The sequence below is a fragment of the Coenobita brevimanus genome, chromosome 62 (genome assembly GCF_032717465.1).
Source record: "Coenobita brevimanus isolate Jiangsu-jjx chromosome 62, ASM3271746v2, whole genome shotgun sequence".
NCBI lineage: Eukaryota > Metazoa > Arthropoda > Malacostraca > Decapoda > Coenobitidae > Coenobita > Coenobita brevimanus.
The window spans coordinates 22,687,903-22,715,224 of record NC_137015.1 but is presented as its reverse complement, the minus strand read 5'-3'; the positions used below and the strand labels follow the sequence as shown (position 1 = coordinate 22,715,224).

General features: G+C 42.5%; 1 protein-coding gene across 1 annotated transcript in view; it reads left to right on the top strand.

Moving 5' to 3' along the window:
- Window positions 1-27,322, top strand: part of LOC145404003 (uncharacterized) — a 364,619-nt gene that overhangs the window by 180,642 nt on the left and 156,655 nt on the right. Inside the window, exon 2 of the mRNA XM_080275607.1 lies at window positions 11,126-11,286. Coding sequence (XP_080131733.1) covers window positions 11,126-11,286 — 161 coding nt within the window. The remainder of the gene's footprint in view (window positions 1-11,125; window positions 11,287-27,322) is intronic.

The window sequence follows — 27,322 nt, the reverse complement described above, 5'->3', positions numbered from 1 at the left end:
TTCACATGTTTAGAGGTAGTATTTAGAAAGATTCCTCCTGTGGCGGGGTGGACACAGCCTGGCCGCACTATGGGGTGGTACTACTACTCTGCGGCCAGGTTGTGTTAGGAAGAATACTGCCACCGTATTCCCTGCGTGTCGTAAAAGGCGACTAAAAGGGGCGGGGTGAGGGGACTAGGGACCCCCTCCTCTGTTTTTTAGTTCCTAAAAAGAGACAGGCCAGAGAAAGGGATGGGGGATGTAGTTATCCCCGTACCCTGAAGATTGGGTCTATGAATGTGCGTGGATGTAGTACAATTGAGGCTAAAAGGGAGGAGACTGGGAGAATGTTTGTGAGAAGAAAGTTGGATGTGTTAACTTTGAGTGAAACGAAGATGAAAGGGAAGGGGGAATCTATGTTTGGAAGTGTGAATGGAAGATTGTCAGGTGTTGATAGAGGAAGGGCAAGAGAAGGTGTGGCCTTGTTAGTGAGTCCGGAAGTACAGCAGTGTGTGATTGAATGGAAGGAGGTGTCATCGAGACTGATGTGGGTGAAAGCGAAATTTGAACGTGAGTTGTGGGTGTTTGTGAGTGCATATGGGCCTGGTAGTGAAAGGGATGAAGAAGAGAGGGAGTCTTTCTGGAATGATGTTGATGAGTGTCTGCAGAGTTTTGGAGCGAATGTGAATGTGGTAATGATGGGAGATCTGAATGCTAGAGTGGGAAATGTAGCAGTTGAAGGCGTAGTTGGTATGCATGGTGTGCCTGGAAGAAATGAAAATGGGGAACGAATGATAGCGATGTGTGTTGAGCAAGAGATGGTGATTGGGAATATGCTGTTTGAGAAGAAAGATATTTATAAGTATACATGGGTGAGACAGGAGGGTGGAAGGGTTGTTGATAGAGCCTTGATGGACAATGTGGTTGTGTCTAGGAATGTAATAGGAAGATTGTTGGATGTGAGAGTTCTGAGAGGGGAGGGTGGAGGTATGTCTGACCACTACCTGGTGGAGGGAAAGTTAAGAGTAGGTAAGAGATGGGTGAGAGCTAGGAGGGTTAGGTGTGGCAGGGAGGTTTTGAAAGTGAGTGAGTTGGATAAAAGAGAGAAAAAGATAGAGTATCAGGAGAAATTGAAAGATGAGTGGAACGCAGTGAAAGATCGGGAAAATGGCAGCGTGGAGGAGGAATGGCAGTTGTTTAAGAGTGCTGTGGTGGGGCATGCAGAAGAGGTGTGTGGTGTGAGACGTGTGGGTGGTGGTGTAAGAAAAGGAAGTGAATGGTGGTGTGAGGAAGTAAGTATGGCTGTGGCTGAGAAGAGACGGGCATATGAAGTGTGGCTGCAGAGGAAGGATGAGATGTCATATGAAAGGTATAAGGAAAAGAGGAATAGAGCGAGAAGGGCTGTGCGTGATGCTAAAGTGGTAGCAGATGAGAGGTGGGGTAGGCGGCTGACAGAGAGTTTTCAACAGAATAAGAAAAAGTTTTGGAAGGAGGTGAAAAGGGTGCGAAAGGGAGAGTCTGGGAAGGAAGAACGAGTAAAAGCAGAGGATGGAAGGATGTTAACTGAGATGGATGCAGTAAGGAAGAGATGGGCAGAGTATTTTGAAAGATTGTTAAATGTAGAGGAGGAAAGAGTGGCTGAGATTGTGGCGGATGGAAGGGTGCAAGGAATAAATGTGTTGGGAGAGTTGAATGATTCTTTGATCACGAAGGAAGAAGTGGAGAAGGCAGTAAAGGAGATGAAAACAGGGAAAGCTGCAGGTATGGATGGGTGTGCTGTGGAATGCCTGAAGGGTGGTGGAGTGACTATTGTTGACTGGTTAGTAAGATTGTTGAATGTGTGCTTTGAGAAAGGTATGGTGCCAGTTGACTGGGCAAGTGCTTGTGTGGTGCCGTTGTATAAAGGCAAGGGTGATAAGTATGAATGTACTAGCTTTAGGGGTATAAGTCTGTTGAGTGTTGTAGGTAAAGTGTATGGTAGAGTGTTAATTATGAGAGTTAGAGAGGGTACAGAGGGAGTGATTAGTGATGAGCAGTGTGGCTTTAGGAGAGGGAGGGGATGCGTTGATCAGGTGTTTGCTGTGAGACAAGTGTGTGAAAAGTATTTAGCAAAAGGCAAGGATGTGTTTTGGGCATTTATGGATTTAGAGAAAGCGTATGATAGAATTGATAGGGAGGCTTTGTGGACTGTTTTAAGATTGTATGGACTTGATGGTAGGTTACTAAAAGGGGTGAAAAGTTTTTATGTAAATAGTAGAGCGTGTGTAAGAGTGGGAAATGCTGTGAGTGATTGGTTTCCCATGAGAGTGGGGCTGCGACAGGGATGTGTGATGTCGCCTTGGTTGTTTAATATTTACATGGATGGTGTTGTAAGGGAGGTGAATGCAAGAGTTTTAGGTGGTCTGAGTCTGGTAAATGTTGATGGAGGAGAGTGGAATCTGAAGCAGCTGCTGTTTGCAGATGATACTGCACTGGTGACTGATTCAGAGGAGAGATTGAGACAGTTGGTAGAGGAGTTTGGAAGGGTGTGTGAAAGGAGGAAATTGAAAGTAAATGAGAATAAGAGTAAAGTGATGAAGTGTACGAGGTTGATAGATGGTAAGGGGATGAATATAGTTTTGAATGGTGAGTTGCTTGAGGAGGTAGATTGTTTTAAATATCTAGGGTCACATGTTGCTGTGGATGGAAGAATAGATGCAGAAGTGAAGTTTAGAATAAATGAAGTAGGAAAGGTGCTGGGAGGAATGAAAAAAGTGTTTAAATGTCGTTCGCTTAGAATGGATGTAAAGAGAAGGTTGTATGAGGGTGTTGTGGTACCGACTGCATTATATGGGGCTGAAACATGGAATGTGGGTGTAGCAGAGAGGAAAAGTTTGAATGTAATGGAGATGAGATGTCTGAGGAGTATGTGTGGAGTGACGCGTATGGATCGAGTGCAAAATGATGAAGTGCGAAGGAGAACTGGAGTTGTTCGGGAGATGGCTGGTAGAGTTGAGCAGAGGGTGTTGCAATGGTTTGGGCATAAGGAGAGAATGGATAATGAACGATTGGTGAAAAAGATAACTAGATCTGATGTGAGAGGTGTAAGGCTGAGAGGGAGACCACGAATAGGATGGATGGACAGTGTGAAGAGAGCGCTGGATGCGAGAGGGATGTCTGTTGAGCAAGGAAGAGTGGCTGTGCATGACAGAAATAAATGGAGAGAAATTGTGAATGAATAAGTGATGACGCAGCCCTGAGGGGATATTCTCCCGCATTTGGTCTGATCAGCTAGTCAGGTCAGGTGCGGGTAAGGGGATGGGTCTGTTATGATGTGGCAGGGGTAAACCAGTTCTGCTGTCGGGCCCTGCTGCGGATGTCACTGATTGCATTGCGCAGTTGACCCTTGTGCGGTGTGATGCGGTGAGGATCTGTCCGTTCTCCCCTTTGGGGCTAAGATGCGAATGAATGTGTTTGAATGGATGAGTAAATGGAGAGTGAGTCGTCCTGTCTCGGCTACCTCCCTTTCCTTGGGGGAAGCAGCCTAGGTATATAGATAGATAGATTTGGAAAGATTAACTGGAGTAATAAGGGATTAAAATAGATGAACATCTGAGAAACCTCAGGTTTACAAAAGACTTTTTTTTCTTTTTTTATAGGCCACGTGGACAAGCACAACTGCAACAGAATAAGCCGTTGCGCGGGACTGAAGATGAATGACAAAAAGGCAAAAGTCATGTTTAATAATCAGGCTAAAGTTAAGGAAATAAGAAGGCGAAATGAAGTTTTAGAATTACCTGTTGAATTCGTATATAGTACCTAGAGAAACTTGTACAGACAAACCCGTCAGTAGAATATGAAATAAGTAGACTTATAAAGTTCGGTTGCAGCTCGTTTGGTAGACAATGTAGTAAATTAAATGGCAATTTTCCTCTGTATTTAATGAGGAAACTTTTAAATGACCCTACCCCTGGAAAGATGTGTCCAGAAAGGAATGATAAGATCAATGCCAGGAATCACTTCAAGAGACAGGAAATTATCAGCATGGATTAGGAATCGGACTGGAGTAGAAGACGTAAATAAAAAAAAAAAGAAGAAGAAGAAATGGTAGTGGGCGGGCCATATCTGAACACTCAATAGTGACGCAAGGGAAGCAACAGACTGGGTAATAACTTTAAAAAAGACCGAGAGCAAGACCAGCAACTCGGTGGTGGGATGAAATATAAAATTACACTAGGAGATGCAGAGCCCCAGACATAAAAACAAGGAGCAAGCGATGAAGACAGAAAATTCATTACAGATCTTACTGTTCTGGAATGGAAAGAAATTGCACGAGACCAGGATAAGTGGAAACGTTTGGGAGAGGCCTATATCTTGCAGTGGAGTGTTATGTGATATATATATATATATATATATATATATATATATATATATATATATATATATATATATATATATATATATACAGTATAAATATGCCAGTACATTTGCCAGAAATTCTACCGTAGAGGAAGTCAGCCAGAACGTCCAAGAACTTGAACTTGACTCTCCCGAAATTGTTCCACTTAAAATACTGACTAGATACACATAATCCATCTTGGACAATTTACCAGCCAACAAAGCTCTAAGCCCAGATGGAATTCCTTCAATTATTTTGAAAAAGTGTTCCCCAGAACTTGCCTCTCTTCTAGATAAATTATTCAGACTATGCATACGTACTTCTTCATTCCCAAATTCATGGAAGGAAGCCAATATCCACACAATTCCAAAGAAAGGAAGTTCCTCTGACCCCACTGATTACAAACCAATAGCTATCACATCTTCTTTTGGTAAAGAATTTGAAATTGTAATTAATTAGCACATAGTTAACACCTTGAATCCAACAACTTAATTAGTGATACACAATATGGTTTTTGCCACGAAAGATCCACCACTGATGTACTCATTCTCCTGACTCATATCATCCATCAATTAGTTGACCAACATGGAGAAACTCATGCAGTACCCCTTGATGTTTCTAAAGCTATCGACAGAATGTGGCACCATTTTCTGCTGTCCAAACTTCCTTTCTATGGACTAACGTCTTTTGTTCCTCTGCTTTCCTCATATCTTAGTGACAGAAAATAAGTGTAAAAGTAGATGATGTATATTCCAATTTCCACTCAATTAACGCCGACGTGCCACAAGGATCAGTTCTGGCACCAACCCTATTCCTAGTTCATATTATTGATCTCTTATGTCACCCACAATCCCATCCATTCATATGCACATGACAACACTTCACAGTTCATTCACACTCAAACACCCTTTTACAAAGTCTAATACCTCTAACTCTCAACTCAGTACAGCCATCTCCATAAATCAAGACTTACCTACGATCAATGAACGGGGACAAAATAACCTTATCTCATATAATCCTAGTAAAACCAAATATATGCAATTTACTCATTGCCAGATATTGCCAGATTCGTATATTACCTTCATTGCTACTAATATTCCCATCTCCAGAAGTATTGAAATTCTCGGTGGCTCACTTAACAATGCCCTCAGCTGGACCTCTCATGTCAGATCACTTACTAAAACTGCCTCAAAGAAACTTGGATTATTGCACAAAGTCCGTAACTTTTTCACTGACGAGCAGTTAGCTACTATTTATAAGAGCAATGTGCACTCTCAGCTTGAATATTGCGCACTCTTGTGGAATAGATGTGGAGAGGTTGCACTAAAACAGCTAGACAAAATTCAAAACAAAGCTGTTGGAATTATGAATAACCCTGTTGTTATAAATAAAGTACCTCCCCTACAAATAAGAATGAATGTTGCCTCCCTTGCATTGTTTTACAGATACTTTTATGGCAAATGCTCAGATGAATTTACGTCCATTGTGCCACCTCTCCATGCCTCTCCTCATGTTTCACGGGCATCTGGTAGCGCTCATGACTGGAATGTCACACAGCCATATTGCAGAACTTCTGCCTATCGTTTTCGTTTTTGTTTTCGTTTTCGTTTTTGAAGGCTCCTACATGCTTGCATGCATCGGCCTTGGTCACCTAATGGCGGCTCTCCATGCTGCATGACTATTGCAGCCTCCCTGTTCAATCCTTTAACCTTGAGGTCACACTTAATGACCTCGTCCCACGTCTTTCTCGGTTTACCCCTCACAACCCCACCCCCAGTATTAACACTTCTCACCTTCTGCACCCAATTACCTTCTCCCATCCTTTCCACATGCCCAAACCACCTCAATCTACCTCTCCTCATCACAACACCAATACACTCCAGTCCCATCCTACCTCTCAACTCTTCCATCGTAAACCCAGCCCCCCCAGGTCTTGCACGCAGGGACGCACTGCACATCCACCTAATCATTGTCATTTCTGTACGTCTGAGCCTGCGAATATCCTCCTCCTTTACTGCCCAGGTCTCACTACCATACAGCATAACACTCCTAACATATGCTGCATACAAAGACCCCTTAGCATGTAGGGAGAGTTCTCTCAATGTCAGGAGAGGCAACAGCTCCCTGAACTTCTTCCAACCACTTCTCACCCTAGCCACAGAGCTGACTCCAGCCCCACCTCATTTATTCCCTAAACTGCATCTTTCTGGAACTCTCTTCCCCGGAGTTGTTTCCCCCCAAACTTTAACCTACAGCTGTTCAGGTGCAACTGTTACAGATAGATGGACACCAATAATCTGGGGTGTGAATTTTCTTTTTTTTTTATTCATTTGTTTTTCTTCCTCTGTTCTGTTGTATGTATATATATATATATATATATATATATATATATATATATATATATATATATATATATATATATATATATATATATATATATATATATATATATATATAATCATTCATCATCATTCATCATCCAAACCTACAATGTCCCAAAAGGAGCTTAGGAGCCCGGGACTAGGCAAAGTGGTCCTGACATTTAGGATGAGAGTGACCAGCTTCACTCATCCGTGAGTGGCATTACGTGAGCAGTAAACCCCAACCATCCCTTGGATATAAAACTTCACTGGTTCAATCTGACTGGAGCGCCGTAATTACCCACTAAATCACCAGGCGCCAAAATTTGGCTATATGTTTACCACCCAGCGAGGTAAATGGTTTCCTGGTGTACAGGAAACCATTTGGCTTGTCACTCAGTGTAGAGTCACCCACAAGCAGAAGGAAGAGGAAAGAGTGGAGGAAAGAAAGACAGAAGAAGGAGTGTATAGTATCCGTAGGCAGAAAGACGAAAGAATGAAGGAAAGACAGAAGAGGATGGAAGGAAAGAAGGATGGATGAGAGGAAAGGGCAGACACCCGAGAGCAGCACTACATCGAGTGAGTGGATGGTGAGGGCCCCCACCTACCACAATATATATATATATATATATATATATATATATATATATATATATATATATATATATATATATATATATATATATATATATATATATATATATATATATATATATATATATATATATTTATTTATTTATTTATTGAAATAACTGAACAGAGGAAGGAAAAACAAATTATTTAAAAAAATAATCCATACACCAGATTACTGGTGTCCTCTGTTCATAAAATATCCGTAACAGTTGGACTTGAACAGCTGTGGGTTGAAGTTTGGAGGGAAACAACTCTGGGGAAGCGAGTTCCAGAGAAATGCAGTTCGAGGAATAAAGAATTCTGATAGGCAGAATTTCTGCAATATGGCTTAGTGACATTCCAGTCATGAGCGCTACCAATGCCCGTGTAGCACGAGGGAAGGCATGGAGAGGTGGCACCAAGGAGACAACTTCGTCTGAGCATTTGCCATAAAAATATCTGTAAAATAATGCAAGGGAGGCAACGTTCCTTCTTACTTGTAGGGGAGGTAGTTTATTTGTAATGGCAGGGTTGTTAATAATTCTAACAGCTTTGTTCTGAATTTCGTCTAGTTGTTTTAATGCAATCTCTCCTCATCCATTCCACAAGAGTGAGCAATATTCAAGCTGAGAGCGCAAATGACTTATAAATTTTAGCTAACTGCTCATCAGTGAAGAAGTTACGGACTCTGTACAATAATCCAAGTTTCTTTGAGGCGGTTTTAGTAAGGACATTGGTAAGTGAGACGCCGAGAATTTCAATACTTTTGGAGATGGGAATATTAGTAGCACTGAAGGTACCGTAATATACGAACCTGGCAATATCTGTCTATTAGTAAATTGCATATATTTAGTTTTACTAGCATTAAATGAGGCAAGGTTGTTTTGTCCCCATTCACTGATTGTAGATAGGTCTTGATTTATGGAGATGGCTGTACTGAGTTGAGAGGTAGAGATATTAGACTTTGTAAATGGGTGTCTGAGTATGAATGAACCATGTAGTGTTGAGTCATCTGCATATGAATGGATGGGATTGTGGGTGACAGATAAGAGATCATTAATATGAACCATGAACACGGTTGGCGCCAAAACTGATCCGTGCGGCACGCCGGAATTAAATGAGTGGAAATTGGAATATACATCACCTACTTTTACTCTTATTTCCATGTCACTGAGATATGAAGAAATCAAAGGAACAAAAGACATTAGTCTATAGCAAGGGAGTTTGGACAGCAGGGAATGGTGCCATACTCTGTCGAAAGCTTTAGAAATATCAAGGGCTACTGTATGAGTTTCTCCATGTAGGTCAATTGATTGATGGATGGTATGAGTCAGGAGACTGAGTATGTCAATGGTGGATCTTTCGTGGCGAAAACCATATTGTCTATCACTAATTAAGTTGTTGGATTCAAGATGTTTAACAATGTGCTTATTAATTAAAGTAAATTGTCTAGGATGGATTTTACGTACCTTGTCTGTATTTTAAGTGGAACAATTTCGGGAGAGTCAAGTTCTAGTACTGGGACGTTCTGGCTGGCATCCTTTATGGTAGAATTTCTGGCAAATGTACTGGCAAAAATATCCGCTTTCCCATGCGGGTCATATGTAATGTTGCCATCTGAAGATTTTAGTGGGGGAATGGATGATGACTTGTTAAAGTAATTATTGAAAGAATTAAGAGTTGACTAGAATATTCTATTGTCATTAGGGTTGTTAAGTAGTTTTGATACTTAATTTTGAAGAAAGTTTGATTTAGCTAGATTCATTACAGCTTTTGCATGATTTCTAGCAATTTTAAACTGAAAGAGTGATTCAGATTTTTTTTTTTTTTAATAAGAGTTATATGCTAATGACTTTTGGGCTGTTGCTCTGGCACAGTTGCCACCAAACCATTTTGGAGATTTCGATCATTTAGTGAACTGTTGACTTGGTATGAATAAATCCATACCAGCTAGTATTAAGTCGCAAATGTGGGACTGGGTAGAACTGGGATCACTGGAGAAGAAAGACTGCCATGGAATGTCAGCAAAATAATTTCTAAATCCATCCCAGTCTGCCCTAACAAAGTGCCATCGGGTCACCCTGACAGGTTCAGAACAGGGAGGTGTGGGAGGGTTAACTAATGAGGCTTTGATGAGATTGTGGTCAGAGGATCCAAGTGGTGACAGTACCTCTATCCTGTATTGATCTGGATTATTTGTCAAGAATAAATCCAAGAGATGGGCATTATGGTCAGGATTATCAGGTATTCTGGTTGGTTCCTTTACCAACTGGGTGAGATTAAGCGATTCTGCAAACAGCTTGCACTCTAGACCAGCGTCGTCAGTCCTGGCAGAATGCAATAACCATTTAACATTATGTATGTTAAAATCACCCAAAATGGTAATTTCGGTGTTAAGGGCAAGGTTAAGGTTACTCAACTGTGTGGACATGAAATTAAATACACTGGGTTCCGAAGACGCATTGGGGGAGCAATAGACTACACAGATATATTTGGTAATATTTTGACAATTTAGTTTACACAATGAGTAATCAAAACTGGATGAAGTGAATTTTAAAACAGTGTCAACTACATACTGGGATTTGATATAACAACAGGTGCCGCCCTTGATACGGAAGTTTGTGAGGAGATAGTAACTGGGAAAACAAAATGGGGATAATTTATCAGTAGAGGGTGAGATTTGTGGTTCTGTGAGGAAAAGGGCCAAAGGGGATATGGACTGAAAGAAAAATTGAACTGAGTTTAAATTTTTGCTATGGCCATGGATGCTGATGGAGAATAAGGCCGCACTTTCACTCCTCCACTGACGAGCATGACTGGAAATTGCAACAGTCACTGCCGGCACTCGCTTGATGGCCACAGGGAGGACCCTGTGCCACCAGCCCTACCCTGCTGGTGGTGGCAATCCGAGGTGCCACCTCATTTGATAGTGACATTGCAGCGGCTATTGCTAAGGAGAGTGAATAGAAGATGTGATATGTTATGCGCATGTAGTGGGGTGTAGACAGTTGAAGGCAGAGGTATTAAGAGAGCATGCAGGCCTACTCTGTGTAAACGAATGCACTGAAAATGTTCAGAAAAAAAGAGATGGTCAGGATCAATTCCTGAGGGCTGGTGAAACGAGAACTCCAGCTGTCCCTATCACCAGCTTGCCATCCACCTCGGGAGTACTGCCCTGTTCGACTGGTGCTACAGTCTACTCCTCATCTATATATATATATATATATATATATATATATATATATATATATATATATATATATATATATATATATATATATATATATATATATATATATATATATATATATATATATATATATATATATATATATATAAACTCGTAATCTGAATAAACTCGCCTGATGAGATAAAAAGTAAGGTAAAGGTGCGGGCAGACTCCACGAGGCGCTTCGCCGTGCTCATGTTCATAGCTTAGCCCTTTGAGCCTGTGGTGGGTATTCATCCACTTTCGTGGGATACAAGACCACTGCATCACCCAGGTTACCAGAGTTACCTTCCCGAGGTGTACACCTGGGTACTCAGTTTGCTTACCAACTTACACCAGGTGAATGGACACCTGAGGCGAGGCAAGTGTCGTCAGCCGTCCACACCTCGGGAATCGAACCTAGGCTCAATCAGGCCAGCAACTTCGTTGCTCGCGTTGCTAAACACTGTTCGATAGCAAAAATATGAAAAAAAAAAAAAAAAGTCACTGGTAAGGGGGTCAAATGTAATAATGAATTTATGCAATATTCTAATATTTATTTATTTATTTTTTTTTTCATCTACACAGGCGGTGATCTGGTGCTCCCTTATATTCTACGTAGCGGACCTGAGTTTAGATCTGTGGGTGTGCGCCGAACACTTCATGACCGGACACTCCAAGTCAGCATGGTTCATCTTCTTCTGCATCCTCCTGCCAAACCTCTACGCTGGATACAAGAGTTTACAGTGGTGGGTGCATAGCATACCAGATTAAAGTTTATTATAGCTCCAATAAAGGAATATACAGACAACTGAAAAAGAGATTAGGAGCAGTTAAGAAATCAGTATACCATTCTTTGCTAGGACGGTAAAGAAGGTAAGTATGAAAACACAAATTATGAAGTCAAAATAAGAAAGAAGGCCAGAAGATTTTCAAATCATTTTAGGATGATTATAGGAGAATAGGAAAATGGCGAGGTGTGGTGGATGTGCCCAAAAGAAGCTCCGTATTTTGCCCTGTTTACCACACATATGACGAGCAACAGTGACATATAAGTTGTTCCACTTTTTGTGAATATACAGAGGTGCAGAGGAAGCTGAGACCTAGCTTGTCGACGTTCAGTATAAATACAGCCAAGATGAGAGTCATTGCGATGAAGCTGAGGTGGAAAGCGCTGCGAGCAGTAGGAGGAAAACAAGGGAAGACAGAGTCAAGCGTGGTTAACAGTAAAGCAAGGAAAGGTGTGGTAAATGTGAGGTTAATGCTAAAGTCAAAGATAAAGCTGTAAAATGTGAAGTATGTGAAATATGGTTCCACATCGTGTGAAAATATACCAGAGAAGGTGAATAAATTAATGGTGAACGAAGTGGCTGAGGAGGAGGTAGCACGGTACTATAGTTATTGTAAAAGAAGATATGTAAAATTGCACAAGCTTACGAGACAAATAGAAACGCAGCAGACAGAATCAGACACAATTCATGGGCAGAAAAGACTAGGTGGAAGAGAAGGTAAATGAAATGAAGAAAACTGTAGTGCATGATCAGAAAACGCAAGAGGGTCTAGACATCGGACGTGGGACCCTGGAAGCGAGGGCAGTAGAGATAAAAAAGGAAGAAAATGCTGGCAAATAATAATAACCTTGTAAACCGGCTGGGAACCTTAGAAGCTAAAGCTATGGATTTAGAGGAGAAAATAGAGTCAGTCATAATAACTAGACCAGCGAAACACATCAGGAACACAACAACGAGATACCAGGAATGGTAGAAAAATTATTGGAAGAGCTTAATGAAAGGTAGCACAGGGAGAAAAGTATAACAGTGTATGGCATCCCAAAATCCGCATCCCACATGTCTAGAGAAAAACTGAGAATGACAAAGAATGTGGTAAAACTGCTGCAGGCATATGGCATTACTGGTGGCCAGGATAAGGTAATCAAGATAAAAAGACCTGGAAAGCCCTGTCAGGACAAGTGAAAAACCAATGCTAGCCGTGCTAGACAACACAAGTAGCAAGGTAGAATTATTTAAAAATTGCAAAAACTGCAAAGCAGCAGAGGCTTCCAAACTGTGAAGGTGGCACTTGATCTGACTACGAGAGATCAAGAGGCTGATCTGAGGAGGAAAGCAAAAAACCTTATGGAATCTGGAAAGGGGAAGCACAGAGTAAGAGGACCACCATGGAGGAGACATTCACCGGGATGAAGGAGCCAGAGGAAACAAAGGAACAGTGAGGCCCAAAGCACTAGGTGATCATGTAAATATATAGCAAAATGATGTACAGTCGTGGTCATAAATAATCACTTATCCTTCAGTATCCCGTGCCTCAGGCCTCCTCCTTTATGCGCGGCAAATCACAGTGGAGCAAGGGAGGCTGAGAGAAAGGGGCCAGAGAGAGAAGGGAAGGTGGGTGGGGGACGAGTGATGGTGTGGGGATGGAGTGAGGGAGGGGAGAGAGGGACGGTAGGGGAGGGAGAATGAATGCGAAGTGGTGGTCACATTATTTGTCTATTTTCTTTCATTCAGGGCATGATATAAAGGAGTTAATATTCGGTAGATAATGCTGCATTACATCTTGTGCATTAAGAAACGTCCTCTATCCTTACACGTAATTAATTTTGGAATTTAAATATCACATGCAACCTTTGACATGACTGAGTCCACAGTAAATATGCTCATCCTCTCGATATACACTTCCTCTATACAGTCGCCATCATGTCAACTATTTTATGGCATCTCTCTATGAAAAGGCTATTAAAGATAATTGTGCATAAAAGATATATAAAAGATGTCTGTGCACATGGGTGGATATAATTACGATATCTCTCATAAAATGTTAGAAGGAAAATAAAAAAAAATCCTACTCAAACTCATAAAATATATCTATGTCAATGTTTACCGACACTGGTAAAGCCAAACCAACAAGGAAAGCCTTAGTAATAGTCCAGTGGCCTCCTGCCTCTTAATAAACTCTTGCAGTCTTCGCGGCATTCAGGAAACAATGTTGTTGATGGTTTGCTGGTTTCGTCTAAACAGCTCCCACTCGTCCGTGGTGTGCTGGAGGAGGCGGGCCTGTGGCCTCTCGTTCTCTGGCTCCCACGCGTTGACAGTCTGGGCCCACACAGTCATGATGGCTCTGCACTAATGTCTGATCTGACATGTCAGTATATTTCTCACACGAGCCAGCAACTGATATCACCACCTATCTAAAGCTTGTTATCTGACGTCGGTATACAAGATGTAATGCAGCATTATCTACCGAATATTAACTCTTTATAGCATGACCTGAATTAAAGAAAATAGACAAATACTGTGACCACCAACCACTTCGATTTTCATTCTCCATCCCCTACCTGCCTTCCCTCTCCTCCCTCACTCCACTCTTGCACCATCACTCGTCCCCCATCCACCTTCCCTTCTCTCTCTGGCCCCTCCCTCTCAGCTCCTCTTCCTCCACTGTGACTTGCCGCTCATAAAGGAGGAGGCCTGAGGCACGGGGTACCGGATTATAAGTGATTATTTATGACCACGACTGTACGTAATGGAAGTACTCAAAAACCATTTAAAATGCTTAGCAGTCTAGATGTATTTAATAGTAATAAAATTATAGTACTAGATACACGACTAAAATGGATAGAAATGAAACCACATATAACTGTTCTGTAGGGGATTAAGTCTAAACACTACAGGTATGTACAGACGTCGGAATAAGTTCGTTTCCTTTTCCGTGTTTGTAACACTGCTCGATGGAGAGCTACCTCCTCCTCCTCCCTTCCTCATAGACCCAAACCCCCCCAACCCCCCCCCCTACTTTTCTCTCCTACCCCATAACCCCACCCGGTACCCTCCATACTCTCGCTCACAGCCAGCTAGGGGTTTCTGTACTTCAAGCACCTCCCTAATGGGGTGCTTTCAAAGCTAGTATTCCGGTAGATGTCACCACCATTCGGACAAACACATTCCCCGCGTTGTTTAACCCGTCACGTCCCGAGGTTTTCCGCACCTTCGACATCCCCCAGTCCCGAGGTATTTTCGAAATTTTTTTTTTTGGCTAAAACCTTCGCTTTTGGTGAGAAACATCGAAAATTCATAGAGAAATCGCTCACCTGGGGTTTAAAGTACCCAATCCAGGTAGGAGTTCCTCCTTACCTGACTGGGTTTTCTAACATGCTGGCACCAAAGAAAACGAGTTCTATGGGAGGGTAACTATTTTATTCACTCATAAACGGTATTTATTTATTTACTTGGTACGAATGTATATGTAGTATGAGAGTATATTGGTTTTCAAGCAGTAATAAAGGCATTATAAGCATTGTTTCACTCACAAACTAATCACCATACCTGACCTTTTTTTGCTACATTACCTGATCATTATTTCTGGCTGTTTCTTCTTCTAATGCTATGTAAACATTGTCCTCCACATTGTCATCGATTGGGGAATCACTCTGGCCCTGAATATCTTTACTAGCCAGGTCACTGGTAACAGGTCCTTTGCCAAGACAATGACGTGAGGGAGGGAGGGGGGAGGTTATGCGGTGTAAGGCATTGTCCCTGCTTGGCATCTTGTAGAGGAATAGAGGAAGGTGTCCCGTGTATACATACGAAAAATGACGCGCGAAAATTGAAAATTGTGCAAATTAGGGACCTTGCAATTGCACAATGTACTGGTACGTCGCCGGGACTGGCAAATGCAAATCGTTGCAACATACCCATACGTCAATGGGACGGGGCGGGTTAATAAGTATATTTTTTCTTTTTTAAATATCTACACTGTTGTGTGAAACAGTGAATCATAGTGATGTCATATACTGTAATATAAATAATACAAATAGAACACGTATATATAACGTAGCGTGAATTGTTTACATTTATCATAAACAGAAATTAAAATATCATTCATGGAATATGATGGCAACCCGCCATTTCTTCGGTCCGATATTATGTCATTTCTGCTACATTTAGTGCAAGTTAGGTTCTTAATACATAGTTTGTTCACACTGTAAATTACACATAGTGGGTGTCTTGACTCATTCAATCTCTATGTGGGCAGAAATTTAATGTTGAGTAAATACTGGGACTCAACATTTTGCTCACTCCCTTCACGCATGCGCACAAGACAGTCCAGTGTTTACGTTTTTTCATGAGAGATTTGTTTTCAAAACAAACGCACTAGGGCTAATGCTTAAAATAATACAATTTAGACTAGGCTACGTGTGGTCTAGTTAGGTTAGATAAAGTAAGGTACTGTACTTGCTTTGAAGGGACTGAGAGGTCAACACCACGGCCTTCTCAAACCGTGGCATACGGGTCTTGTGGTGTGCATGGGTGAAGGGAGTGAGCAAAATGTTGAGTCCCAGTATTTACTCAGCATTAAATTTCTGCCCACGTAGAGACTGAATGAGTCAAGATACCTAGTAGGCGTAATTTACAGTCTGAACAAACTGTGTATTAAGAACCTAACTTGCACTAAATGTAGCAGACATTAAATAATATAGGACCATCATATTCCATCAATGATATTTTAATTTCCGTTTATGATAAATATAAATAATTCACGCTACGTTATACATACGTTTTCTATTTGTATTATTTACATTACGGAATTTGACATTACTATGATTCACAGTTTCACACAATGTAGAGATTTAACAAAGAAAAAAATCCTTTTTAAACAGCGCGGGGACTGTGTCTGTCCCAAAGGTAGTGACATCTACCGGAATACTAGGCTTTTCAAAAGCACCCCATTAAGTGTAGTCCTAGCAACTAATAAATAGTACAGTATACATCATAAACCAAGTTAGGAAAAGGTTTACCACACTGTGTGTGTGTGTGTGTGTGTGTGTGTGTGTGTGTGTGAAAGAAAGAGAGAGAGAGAGAGAGAGAGAGAGAATAAATCTGCTGTTAATAAATGTTGCAGTAGTAGACACCTCTTTTACACACACACACACACACACACACACACACACACACACAGAATAAATCTGCTGTGATTAAATGTTGCGATAGTAGACACCTCTTTTACACACACACACACACACACACACACACACACACACAGCGAGAGAGAGGAGTTACAAGGAAAAGTTAGGATCTTAATGACTATGCAGCCCATACCATGGAGATACTTCTTTTTTGCCAGGGAATGCATATCCAATTCACATTTAATCTAGTGTAAGATCCCGCCGATGAATCCCTTAAACTTCTCTGTTGTAAACAACGTCCATGTTGAGTCAGTTCCATGTGGAGCAGATCTTGCAGGTGAAAAAGTTTTCACGTAATTCTGCTGGTAAAATTTCTCATTTACAGCTTCCAACCATGGTTGTGTGCCGAGTCCGTATTAAGAGTAAGCAACTTTGTATGTAATGATTGTGAAACCCATTCATATTTTAAACACTTTAACTAGTTGACTTCGTAGTCTACGAGTTTCTACTAAAAAAGTCCCACAGCCCTCAGGCGAACCTGATACCTTAGTCTCCTGAACTCTTTAAGTCGACGTATGTCTTTTCCAAGCGACCAAAATTCCACAGCAGCTCAGGAAGTGGCCGTATTAAGGAGATATAGACTGTGAGAACAATCTATTCCCAGAGAGAGAGAGAGAGAGAGAGAGAGAGAGAGTGAGAGAGGGAGACTTGGAATGGTAAGAACAATCAGGAGAAATGCTGATAAGAAAAGTAAGAGGAAAAACTGAAGCAGGGAAGAGGAAAACACTCAGGTGAAAGAGAGCAGTTGAGAAGGCAACACGTTTGTTTGGGACTGCACCATGGCTCGTACCAAGGAGAACATAAAGTTAGCCGAGGATGCGGAACATGGAGGCATGGGGAGTAAGGTGGTGGGGCAAGTACGGTGGTGCCACGTCAGGAAGGGGTACGGCTTCCTGACTCATCGGGACACAGGCGCCGACATTTTTATCCACTGCTCTTCCATTGTGGCCCCTAACCCAGCCCATCCTATACCTTCAGTTGCTGCTGGCGAGGTGGTGGAGTTCGTGCTGGAGGAGAGCGCCTAGGGTCCTGTAGCTGCCTTTGTTACTGGCCCTGCAGGCCAGGTGGTATGGGGCTCTCCCCATGCCCTTTCCCGTCATCGGCGCCAGCGCCAGCCTCCAGCTGCGGCTTCTGCCTCCTTCCTTGCCTCCTCTGCCTCCACCATCGTTACTATGTGTGTGGAGGTTGCCAAGGCCTTCTCGGGGGGAGATTTGGCAGTTTTTGCCCAGCGCCTGCCTGCCATCTTCAAGGCCAATGGGCTCCCTGCCATCATAATTCCCGAGTCATTTTCCTCCACACCCATAGTGCAGAGGAGGCCTGGGAGGAGGGCCCCGTGTCGTCGTTCTGGGCCCCCTGCGACTCCCACTTCTTTGGTCTCGAGGGTGCTGCAGCTGCAACCCTCAACTCCCCCGACGAGGATTCGACTGTCAGGGCGTGCTGTCTCCCACCAGTCTACCTCGCAGTCCCTCCCTGCTGTGCCCATGGAAGTTGGGGACGATGAGCCCTCATCATCACCTGAGGTAGGAGTTCCCACCCCTTCTGTGTCTCCCGTGGTGCCTTCGGATGTGCCTACCCCTTCACCTGAGGCTCAAGCACCAGCGAGTCCCACACCCTCTGCTTCAGCTCGGCGACTCTCTTGGGGCAACTTTGCCTCCCTCACCCGGTTTGGCCTCAAGAGCATGGAGCAGCAGTTGCGGTACTACGAGGACAAGGCACCTGAGGAGTGTGGGCAGGAGTTCAGTAAGAGGGACTACCAGCGGGCCTTGCTTTCTTTCAAAGAGTTGCGCCGGGGGTCCCTTCAGGCTGTCACCGACCCCGAGGAAGTTCGAATCCTGTCCTACACCCTCAGGATTGTACTTTCGCACCTCAATGGCACAGACTCTGCTTCTGACTCGGGCTCCAGTTCTGCTTCATCTGAGGTTTAACCACCCTTCGGCCATTAGCCTCATATCACTGCCTCCCGTGTGACTAAGACCTCCATAGCCTGTCGTTTGAGCTGAATATGTGTCCTTTTGTGTAACTGTCTTTATCTATTCGGGCATCTTTGTTTATTTGCACCTTTTGTTTATTTCAATGTCTTTTGTGTATTTGTTTTGTGTATTTGTCTTATACATAGACTCTATGGCTTAATGGCCACAATATGGCCGATAGCCATTAATTCAAAAAAAAAAAAAAATCAGGTGAAAAAATGGAACAATGTAATGGAAGTGACACAGGGACGGAAGCGCGCGCACACACACACACACACACACACACACACACACACACACACACACACACACACACACACACACTTTCTGAATATTTGTTGACCTATCTGTGCCTGTCTGTGTAATGCCCCTGCCCCCCCCCCACCATCTCTCCCTCTGGATCCTTTGTCTCACCCCCAGTTTCCTTTACCCTCCTTCCTCTTTCTAGCTATCTGCTCAGTCCCTACCTTCCTCCCTCTCTCCTTTCCTTCGTCTGTCTCCCCCTCTGTCACTCCCTCCTTACCTGACTCTTCTTTCTCCCTCCCTGTCATAACTTTGTCTTACTTTTTTTCATTTGTCATATGTGTTACCTTTTTTTCTCCATTACTCTCTCCGTGTTTCTTTACTTGTACTAAACCCATTTCCTTCACTGCTTTCTTTTCCCATTAATAACTGCATGCTCCTTTTTCTCTCTCCTCTCTCCGTCTCTCCCTGTCACCCGAAATCTCTTCTTTCATTCCGCTCTTCCCACTGTCTTTCCCTCCCTTCCTCCCTCCCTCTCCCTTCTTAACATCCCCCTTCCCATTCTTGCCCTAAATATTAACCTATTTTCTTCCCACCCTTAACCTCAACTTTCTCTCCGCAAATTTCTCTAATTTCTCTATTTCTCTCCCTCCCTTTTTACTTGAATGTCATTCGTTCTACTCAGCCTCAATGCCTTCGTCTTATCCTGCTTAGTTCTTTCCCTGCGTCCTTGCCATAATAACACACTCTCTTCCTCCTCCCCGTTCCCTTGCCTTCTTTTCTAATTTTTCTCATTATCGTTCTCACCGTTCCGTTCCGTAACTCTCTTTCCCACTTTCTCCTTTTGTTATCCCTATTTCTGTTTGCTCCATTCCCATTTTCTCTCAGCTGTCTCCCCTTTTGTCTCTGCATCCCTGTCTCCCAGTCTTCCGATTCACATCACCCTTCTCTCTTTCCATTTCACACTGCTTGTATCTCATTTCACCTCTCACTGTCTCTTTTTCTCACTCTCTCGTTTCTTAATTCTAGATGTTCTCTGCTTGCCTCTCCCCTTTTTATTTTCTCCGTAACTGCCCTCTTATTTCTCATTTTTCCACTCGCACTCCCTCTCCGCCTGTCGCTCTCTCTCTCTCTCTCTCTCTCTCTCTCTCTCTCTCTCTCTCTCTCTCTCTCTCTCTCTCTCCGTGTAGTAAAGTTTTCCTAACTTGGTTTATGTATATACTGTACTATTTCTTATTTAGTTGTTCGGACTACACGTAATTAGAGAGGTGCTTGAAGTACAGAAACCCCTAGCTGGCTGTGAGCGAGAGTATGGAGGGTACCGGGTGGGGTTATGGGGTCGGAGAGAAAAGTGGGGGGGTTGGGTGGAAGCATAGAGGTAGGAGTGGAAGTGTGGGACTATGAGGAAAGGAGGTGGAGGGGGTAGCTCTCCATCGAGCAGTGTTACAAACGTCTTAGTCCACGGAAAAGGAAACGAACTTATTCCGACGTCTGTAGGTACTGCGGTAGAGTACTAGTTAGAGTGATGTAATAGACAAAATCATCATAAGAGGGAAAGACAAGGTCTGTTGTCATACACCAAGGAAGGTACGATATTTAACACTGTTGAACTAAACAAATTATTGTGAATACTGCTGTATACTCGCACAGGTAACCTTCAGTATTGGTATTTTGCTGATAACCTCCTTGTAAAAAGCTCCAACTGTGATAACATCAACAATGGCAGCTTATTTCAACTTATGCAAGATTAGTGTTATCAAAGTGCAATACAAGTTAATATTATGTGATTTTAACCTCCTGCACATAAGCTGGAATAATTGCGCAACTGAAATGGGCCAGAATGACCTCAAAACCGTGTTCGTTGAAAAGGTTCGTGATTCCTGTCACACACAACACATATAGGACTTCACTAGGAAGAGAGAAGGCACAGGCAACACACTTGACTTGCTGCTTAGCAATGATGACTTTTAGAGAATATTTTACTGGATAACCCACTGAAGAGAAGTGACCATTCCAGTATTTATTTCCACTGTGACCTTCAGAAAATGAAGGACGTGGGTAAGAAGCAAATGTGAATATATGAGAGACCTGATCTTTGTGAAGCAAAGACCTGAAGTGAACTGGACTCAATTATCATCCTTGGAACCATATACGGAGAACAAGTGGAAGAGATTTAAAGCTACATTACACGAGGTTACTGATGAATGTGTTCCAGAGAGGCAGAGAAACCACAGAAGACGGACATATGCGAACTTACCCATGAACAGGAAACCGTGGTCAAACGCTAAGAAAAACAAACACAGAAAAAAAAAAACACTTAAAAAGGCCTAAAATACGACCTGCACAGGTGTTTACTACACAGAGGTCTGTGAGTGCAAAAGGCTAAACAACCAGAACAAAGAAGAAACTAGAAAAAAAATAATATGAATCCTAAGGAGCAAGAGATAATGAAGAATGAGTAGGCAAACCCCAAAGTGGTCTGGAAGCATGTGCAGTCAAAGACGAGGACAAAATCACGGACAGTAGACCTGTATAAGGATGACGATAAAACAGAGAAGACTGTTAATGACAAGGGAAAGGTGGATGTACTCTCGGAACATTTTTCAAAATTTTTCATTGAGGAGCCCAAAGGCGAGGTGCCTTTATCGAAGAAGAAGGATGTTCTAACTTTGAGGGCAAAATTAGAAAAGTACCCGTAATATAGAAACTGTAACGAAACAGATCACCAGGATCGGATGGCCTACTTCCGAGAATAATTAAAGAGATGATGGAGGAACTTCTCAAACCTTTGAAAATGCTGTTCATTTGCTCCTTTCATGATGGAAAGATTCCAGAAAACTGGTGCATTGCACACATAACAGTCATCAATAAGAATGGGAACAGGAGTGACCCAGACAACTACAGGCCTGACAGTGTGATCAGCATAGTCTGTAAGATGATGAAATCAGTCCTGCGAGAAAAAATAATATCACTGATGAAAAAACACGATTTATTCAGTAAAAAGCAGTTCAGCTTCATTTCTGGCAGGTCAGCAGTGCCGCAGCTGATTAGGGTACTGGACAATTGAGCAGATACCATCGATAATTTGGGCACTCAGTTGATGTGGTGTACGAGTACTCTAACTTACTGAAGGCAATCGACAGGTACCTCACAAATGATTGCTGAAAAAAATATATCATTATAAGATCGGAGGAAACTATTTTAAATGAATAGGGGAGTTCCTCTTGAGGATAAGACAATAAATTGTGGTAAACGGGAATGCTTCGGACTGGAAAGAAGTCACAAGTGGTGTCCCTCAGGATTCTGCACTGGGTCCCATGCTGTTTGTCCTTTTTATCAATGATTTGCACCAATCAATTGAACACGGTAGTGAAGTATGCTTATATGCTGACGGCACAAAGATCATCAGGAAGAATGAACATAAGGATGGCTGTGACAGACTGTAGGAGGATCTGAATTAGATAAAATGATGGACAGAAAATTGGATGCTGGACTTCCACCCTGAAAAAAAGAAAATTCATGAGAATTGATAAGTTCGACGTGGCAGACCAAGGTTACTGCATGTATGACAAGATCAACATGGACTGCGGCACAAAAAGATAACAGGAGTAACCATTAACGAAAAGCAGACTTTTACTGACCATCCAGCAGAGAAAAAAAAAAAGTGAATAAAATAGTATAATAAGAACCTTTGCCCACATGGATATCACATTATTCAAGCCCCCGCACACAGTCCTTGTGAAACCACATCTGAAGTACGTCAGTCAGGTATAGTGTCCACATCTAATCAAGGTGAGGAGAATGTGCAGTGGAAGACCACCAAGTGAGTCCCAGTGATCAAAGCATTGTTGTATGAAGAAAGAATACGATAACTGAACTTATCAGCCCTAGCATAGAGGAGATGAAGGGAGGACCAGATAGAAACTTACAGGATAGTGTGTGCCACTTACGACCAGGCTTGTACCGAGGGAACGTTCCAGAAAAGGGAGTGTTTCTGAGTATCTGTGACTATAGCAGTAAGTCAAAGCATTTAGTAGACCACTTAACTGAACTCACAGTACTGAAGAAAATAAATTTCCTCAGTTTTAAATATATATTTTTATCTGTTTTCGCTAACGAAAACCCAGATGAAGTTTCAGCAGCAACAAAGCTACAACATGGAACAGGTAAGATTCCAAGTGAAAGGATTATAATCAATGATGAGGTAATGGAAGAATTAGATTCATTAAAGGCACAAGAGTCTCCATGACTAGACTGGATTAATGCTACATCAACAGAAGCCAAGAAGGAAGAATTGTCATCCATACAGTGTACTAATTAATAATTTACTAGAAACAAGAAATCTCGTGTTGCCAACAGTTTCAGGCAAGTGTTAGGCATGAGCCAACTTTGCACTTGTTTTAATTTCCAGTCTCCGGAAAATATTACCTGTACCAAGGCCACCTCAGTATGGGGATTCCCTAGTTTTTTTTTTTTTTTTTTTTATGTGAGGAAGAAGGAACCAAAGGCAATGAGCCCGCAATACTGTTCCTTCCAAGAGAAAAACAAATACAAGAGAGAGCCAAATTCAAGATCCATTCATTTCGAGATGCCTGGACACACTGCGTTTGAAAGACTGGAGATCATAGGAAGCAGGAAATACAGACAGATGGAGACAGTTCCAGAGCTGACCTGTTGTATAAATGAAGGACTGGGAGTAACGGTTGACTCTTGCATTAGAGAGTTGGACAGAAAAGGGGTGAGAGTTTGCTGCTAGACGGGTGCTACGCGCCCGTCGTAGAAGTGGAGGAATGCATGCAGACAGTTCAGAGGAACAGTGACCATTGAAGTAGCGAGAGAAAAGAGATAAAGATGCAACACTGCGGCAAAGAGACAGAGGTTGAAGGGAGTCAGTAAGAGGGGAAGAGTTAATGAAACGAAAAGCCTTTGACTCCACTCTATTGAGAAGAGCTGTATGTGGGGAGCCTCCCCATACATGAGAGTTGTACTCCACACAGGGGCGGATAAAACCCCTGTATAGAGCCAACAATTGTGCAGGGGTAAAGAAGGAACGGAGTCGGCTTAGCACACCCAATCACTTGGAAGCAGATTTTACAAGAGATGTAATATGATCTTTCCAAGACAAGTCCCGAGCAAATGAAACCCCAAGCATGTTCAACGAAGATGCAGGATTAAGTTGAGTATTATTAAACATAAGTGGGTATACCTGTGGAAGATTTTGTCGGGTTGATAGGTGCAAAAACTGAGTCTTTGATGCATTAAAAACAACCAGATTATTTTTACCCCAGTCAGAGATACGAGCCAAGTCAGACATTAGGTGTGCCATAGCCTCATCCCTTGCCTGTCGAAGTAACTGCTGAGATGGACGTTGTGGGAATCGAATGGAAAGGTGAAGGGTGGAGTCATCAGCATGTGAGTGGATAGGGTTAGATGCGCAGCTTAGAAGGTCATTGATGAATAAAAGGAAGAGAGTTGGTGTTAGGACAGAGCCCTGAGGAACACCACTGTTGATAGATCTAGGAGAAGAACGATAGCCGTCTACAACAGCGGCTATAGAACGACCAGAAAGGAAGCTAGAGATGAAGGCACAGATAGAAGGGTACAAACCGTAAGAGGGCAGTTTGGAAATTAAAGATTTATGCCAGACTCGATCGAAAGCCTTAGAGATGTCAATTGCAATGGCAAAGCTTTCGCCAAAGTCCCGAAAGGAGGATGACCAGGAGTCTGAAAGGTAGGTGAGAAGATCACCTGTGGAGCGTCCCTGACGGAACCCATACTCACGATCAGAAAGAAGGTTGTGATAGGAAAGATGCTTTAAAATTTTTCTATTAAGAATTGACTCGAAAACTTTTGAGATACAGGATGTTAAAGCAATTGGACGATAGTTAGAGGGTTGGGAATGGTCACCCTTCTTCGGGACTGGCTGAATGAGAGCAAACTTCCAGCAAGAAGGAAAGGTACAAGTTGACAGACAAAGGCAAAAGAGTTTGCCTAGGCAGGGAGTAAGCACAGAAGCACAGTTCTTGAGAACAACAGGAGGGACTCCATCAGGCCCATATGCCTTATTAGTACTGAGGCCAGCAATGGCAGAAAATACATCAGCTGAAGACATTTTAATGTTAGCCATGAGGAAGTCAGAGGGGGGAAGTGATGGAGGAACAGCACCGGAATCATCTAAGGTGGAGTTGGAGGAAAAAGTCCAAGCGAAGAGATCTGCTTTATCAGTAGAAGAAATAGCTACAGAGCCATCAGAGTAGAAAAGAGGAGGGAAGGATGATGAGGTAAAGTTGTTAGAAAGGTTTTTGGCAAGGTGTCAGAAGGAGCGGGAAGAGTTCGAGTTAGAGAGTTGAGAGCATTTTGTACGGATGAAATTATTTTTAGCAGAGTGAAGAATAGACTTAGCACGATTCCGGGCAGAAATGTATAAAAGATGTGATTCAGGGGAGGGTTGGCTCCGGTACCTTTTATAGACCCTCTCCTTGTTGCGGACAGCATTAGAACAAGCGTGATTAAACCGAGGCTTTCGTGCATTAGTTAAAGGATATGAGAAAGGAATGTATGCTTCCATGCCTGAGAGAATAACCTCCGTAGTGCGCAAGGCACACCCAGATGGCTCCCGGCCATGGAAGCAATAATCATTCCATGGAAAATCAAAGCAGTACTGCCTGAGGGCCTCCCAATCCGCAGCTCCAAAGTGCCAGAGACGACTTTTTTTTGGAGGGTCCGCAGGCCGTACCAGAGCAATAGGACAGGTTAAGGTGATAAGGTTGTGATCCGAGGAGCCCAACGGAGAGAAAAGATTAACAGTGTAAGCAGAAGGATTAGTTGTAAGGAAGAGGTCAAGTATGTTGGAGCTCTCTCCAAGGCGGTCAGGGATACAGGTAGGGTGCTGTACAAGCTGCTCTAGGTCATTAAGGATAGAAAAGGTGTAGGCTTGTTCACCAGGTGGATCAGTGAAAGGAGAGGAGAGCCAAAGGTGGTGGTGAACATTGAAATCTCCAAGAATGGAGATTTCAGACAAAGGAGAAATGGATAGAATGTGTTCCATCGTAGAAGTAAGATAGTCAAAGAATTTTTGATAGTCAGTAGAATTAGGAGATAAGTAAACAGCACAGATATATTTAGTCAGTGAATGACAGGAAAGCCGAAGCCAGAGTGTAGAGAATTCAGAAGAATCAAGTTCAGGAACACGAGAGCAAGATAAGTTGTTGTGTATATATACACAACAGCCATCTTTGGCTTTGAAATGAGTATAGAGAAAGTAGGAGGATACAGAAAAGGGTTTGCTGTCAGTTACCTCAGACAGCTGAGTCTCCGTTAGAAAAAGAAGGTGAGGTTTAGAGGAGGAGAGGTGGTGCTCAACAGAGCGAAAGTTAGAGGAAAGGCCACGAATGTTGCAGAAATGAAGAAGAAGAGAGTCAGACAGTGGTTCCAGGCACCTTGAGTCGTCACCGGGAGAGGGGCTGAAGGTGGGGGCATTTATGGTCCCCCCCCCCCTCCCGGGACTCGGAGGCTATGTTAATCGACTCCATTTTTTTGAAAATTTTGAAAAGGAAGTGTGGTGTGTACTGTGCATGTAGTTTGGTGTTGATAGTTGGAGAAACTTGTATTGGAGAGCATGCTGGTCTACTCTCTGTGTTACTGAAACACTGAAAAAGTTCAGCAAAGAGGGATGGTCGGGACCTAGTCCCGAGGGCTGATGAAACGGGAGCTCCAGCTCTCCCTGTCATCAGCTTTCCATCCACCTTGGGAGTACTGCCCTGCTCGACTGGTGCCCTGCTCGACTGGTGCTACAGGCATCATTTTATGTGTGTATGTATGTAGATAGGAGACTGATTTGGTGGACAGGAAGGGACTGGTTAGAAAACATGAGTAGTGGATGAGTGTGGGATAAATTAGCGAGCGATTTAGTTGTTGCGTGCTGATTCGGTAGGGAGTTTCAAGATTTGGATAGACAGGCATATGATTGGGAAGAGTTGTGTATAAGATTATTCCAGTCAAAAAGTACTCAGAAGAGAATTATTGCAATTTTTTCCCTTTCATGTTCTGCAATGTGCTTTTCATTTAGCCTTTTATGTAAGAGTACTTTTGTTAGTTTTCTATTCTGCATTTGTCCCTTTTCACTTTTTTAGTCAATTACGGTTGTAGGGTTTGGTGAGTGAGGGAGACCCTTCTGCACTAGCCTTGTCTCTTTCTAGCAGCTGAATCATACCCATAGACAAAAGCGCTCCCTTGCCAAGCAATTATCCTGATGCAGTTGCCCTGTTTTCTTTTGTTTCTGATGTTCTTATTATTCTCATAATACAGTATCAGTAAAAATTCTAGCCAACATTTTGTATTTTTTTTAACCTCTTCAGTTCGATTATGTATTTCGATTTTACTCTTGCTGTCTCAGGACGACCTCATTCAGATGAAAAGAGACTTTTCATATACGAGGAGATATAGCCAGCCTTCACCAACCCCTTCATTATCAGAAAGCTTCCATTATTTTAATACAATAATTTGATATACTGTGTGTGTGTATATATATATATATATATATATATATATATATATATATATATATATATATATATATATATGTGTGTGTGTGTG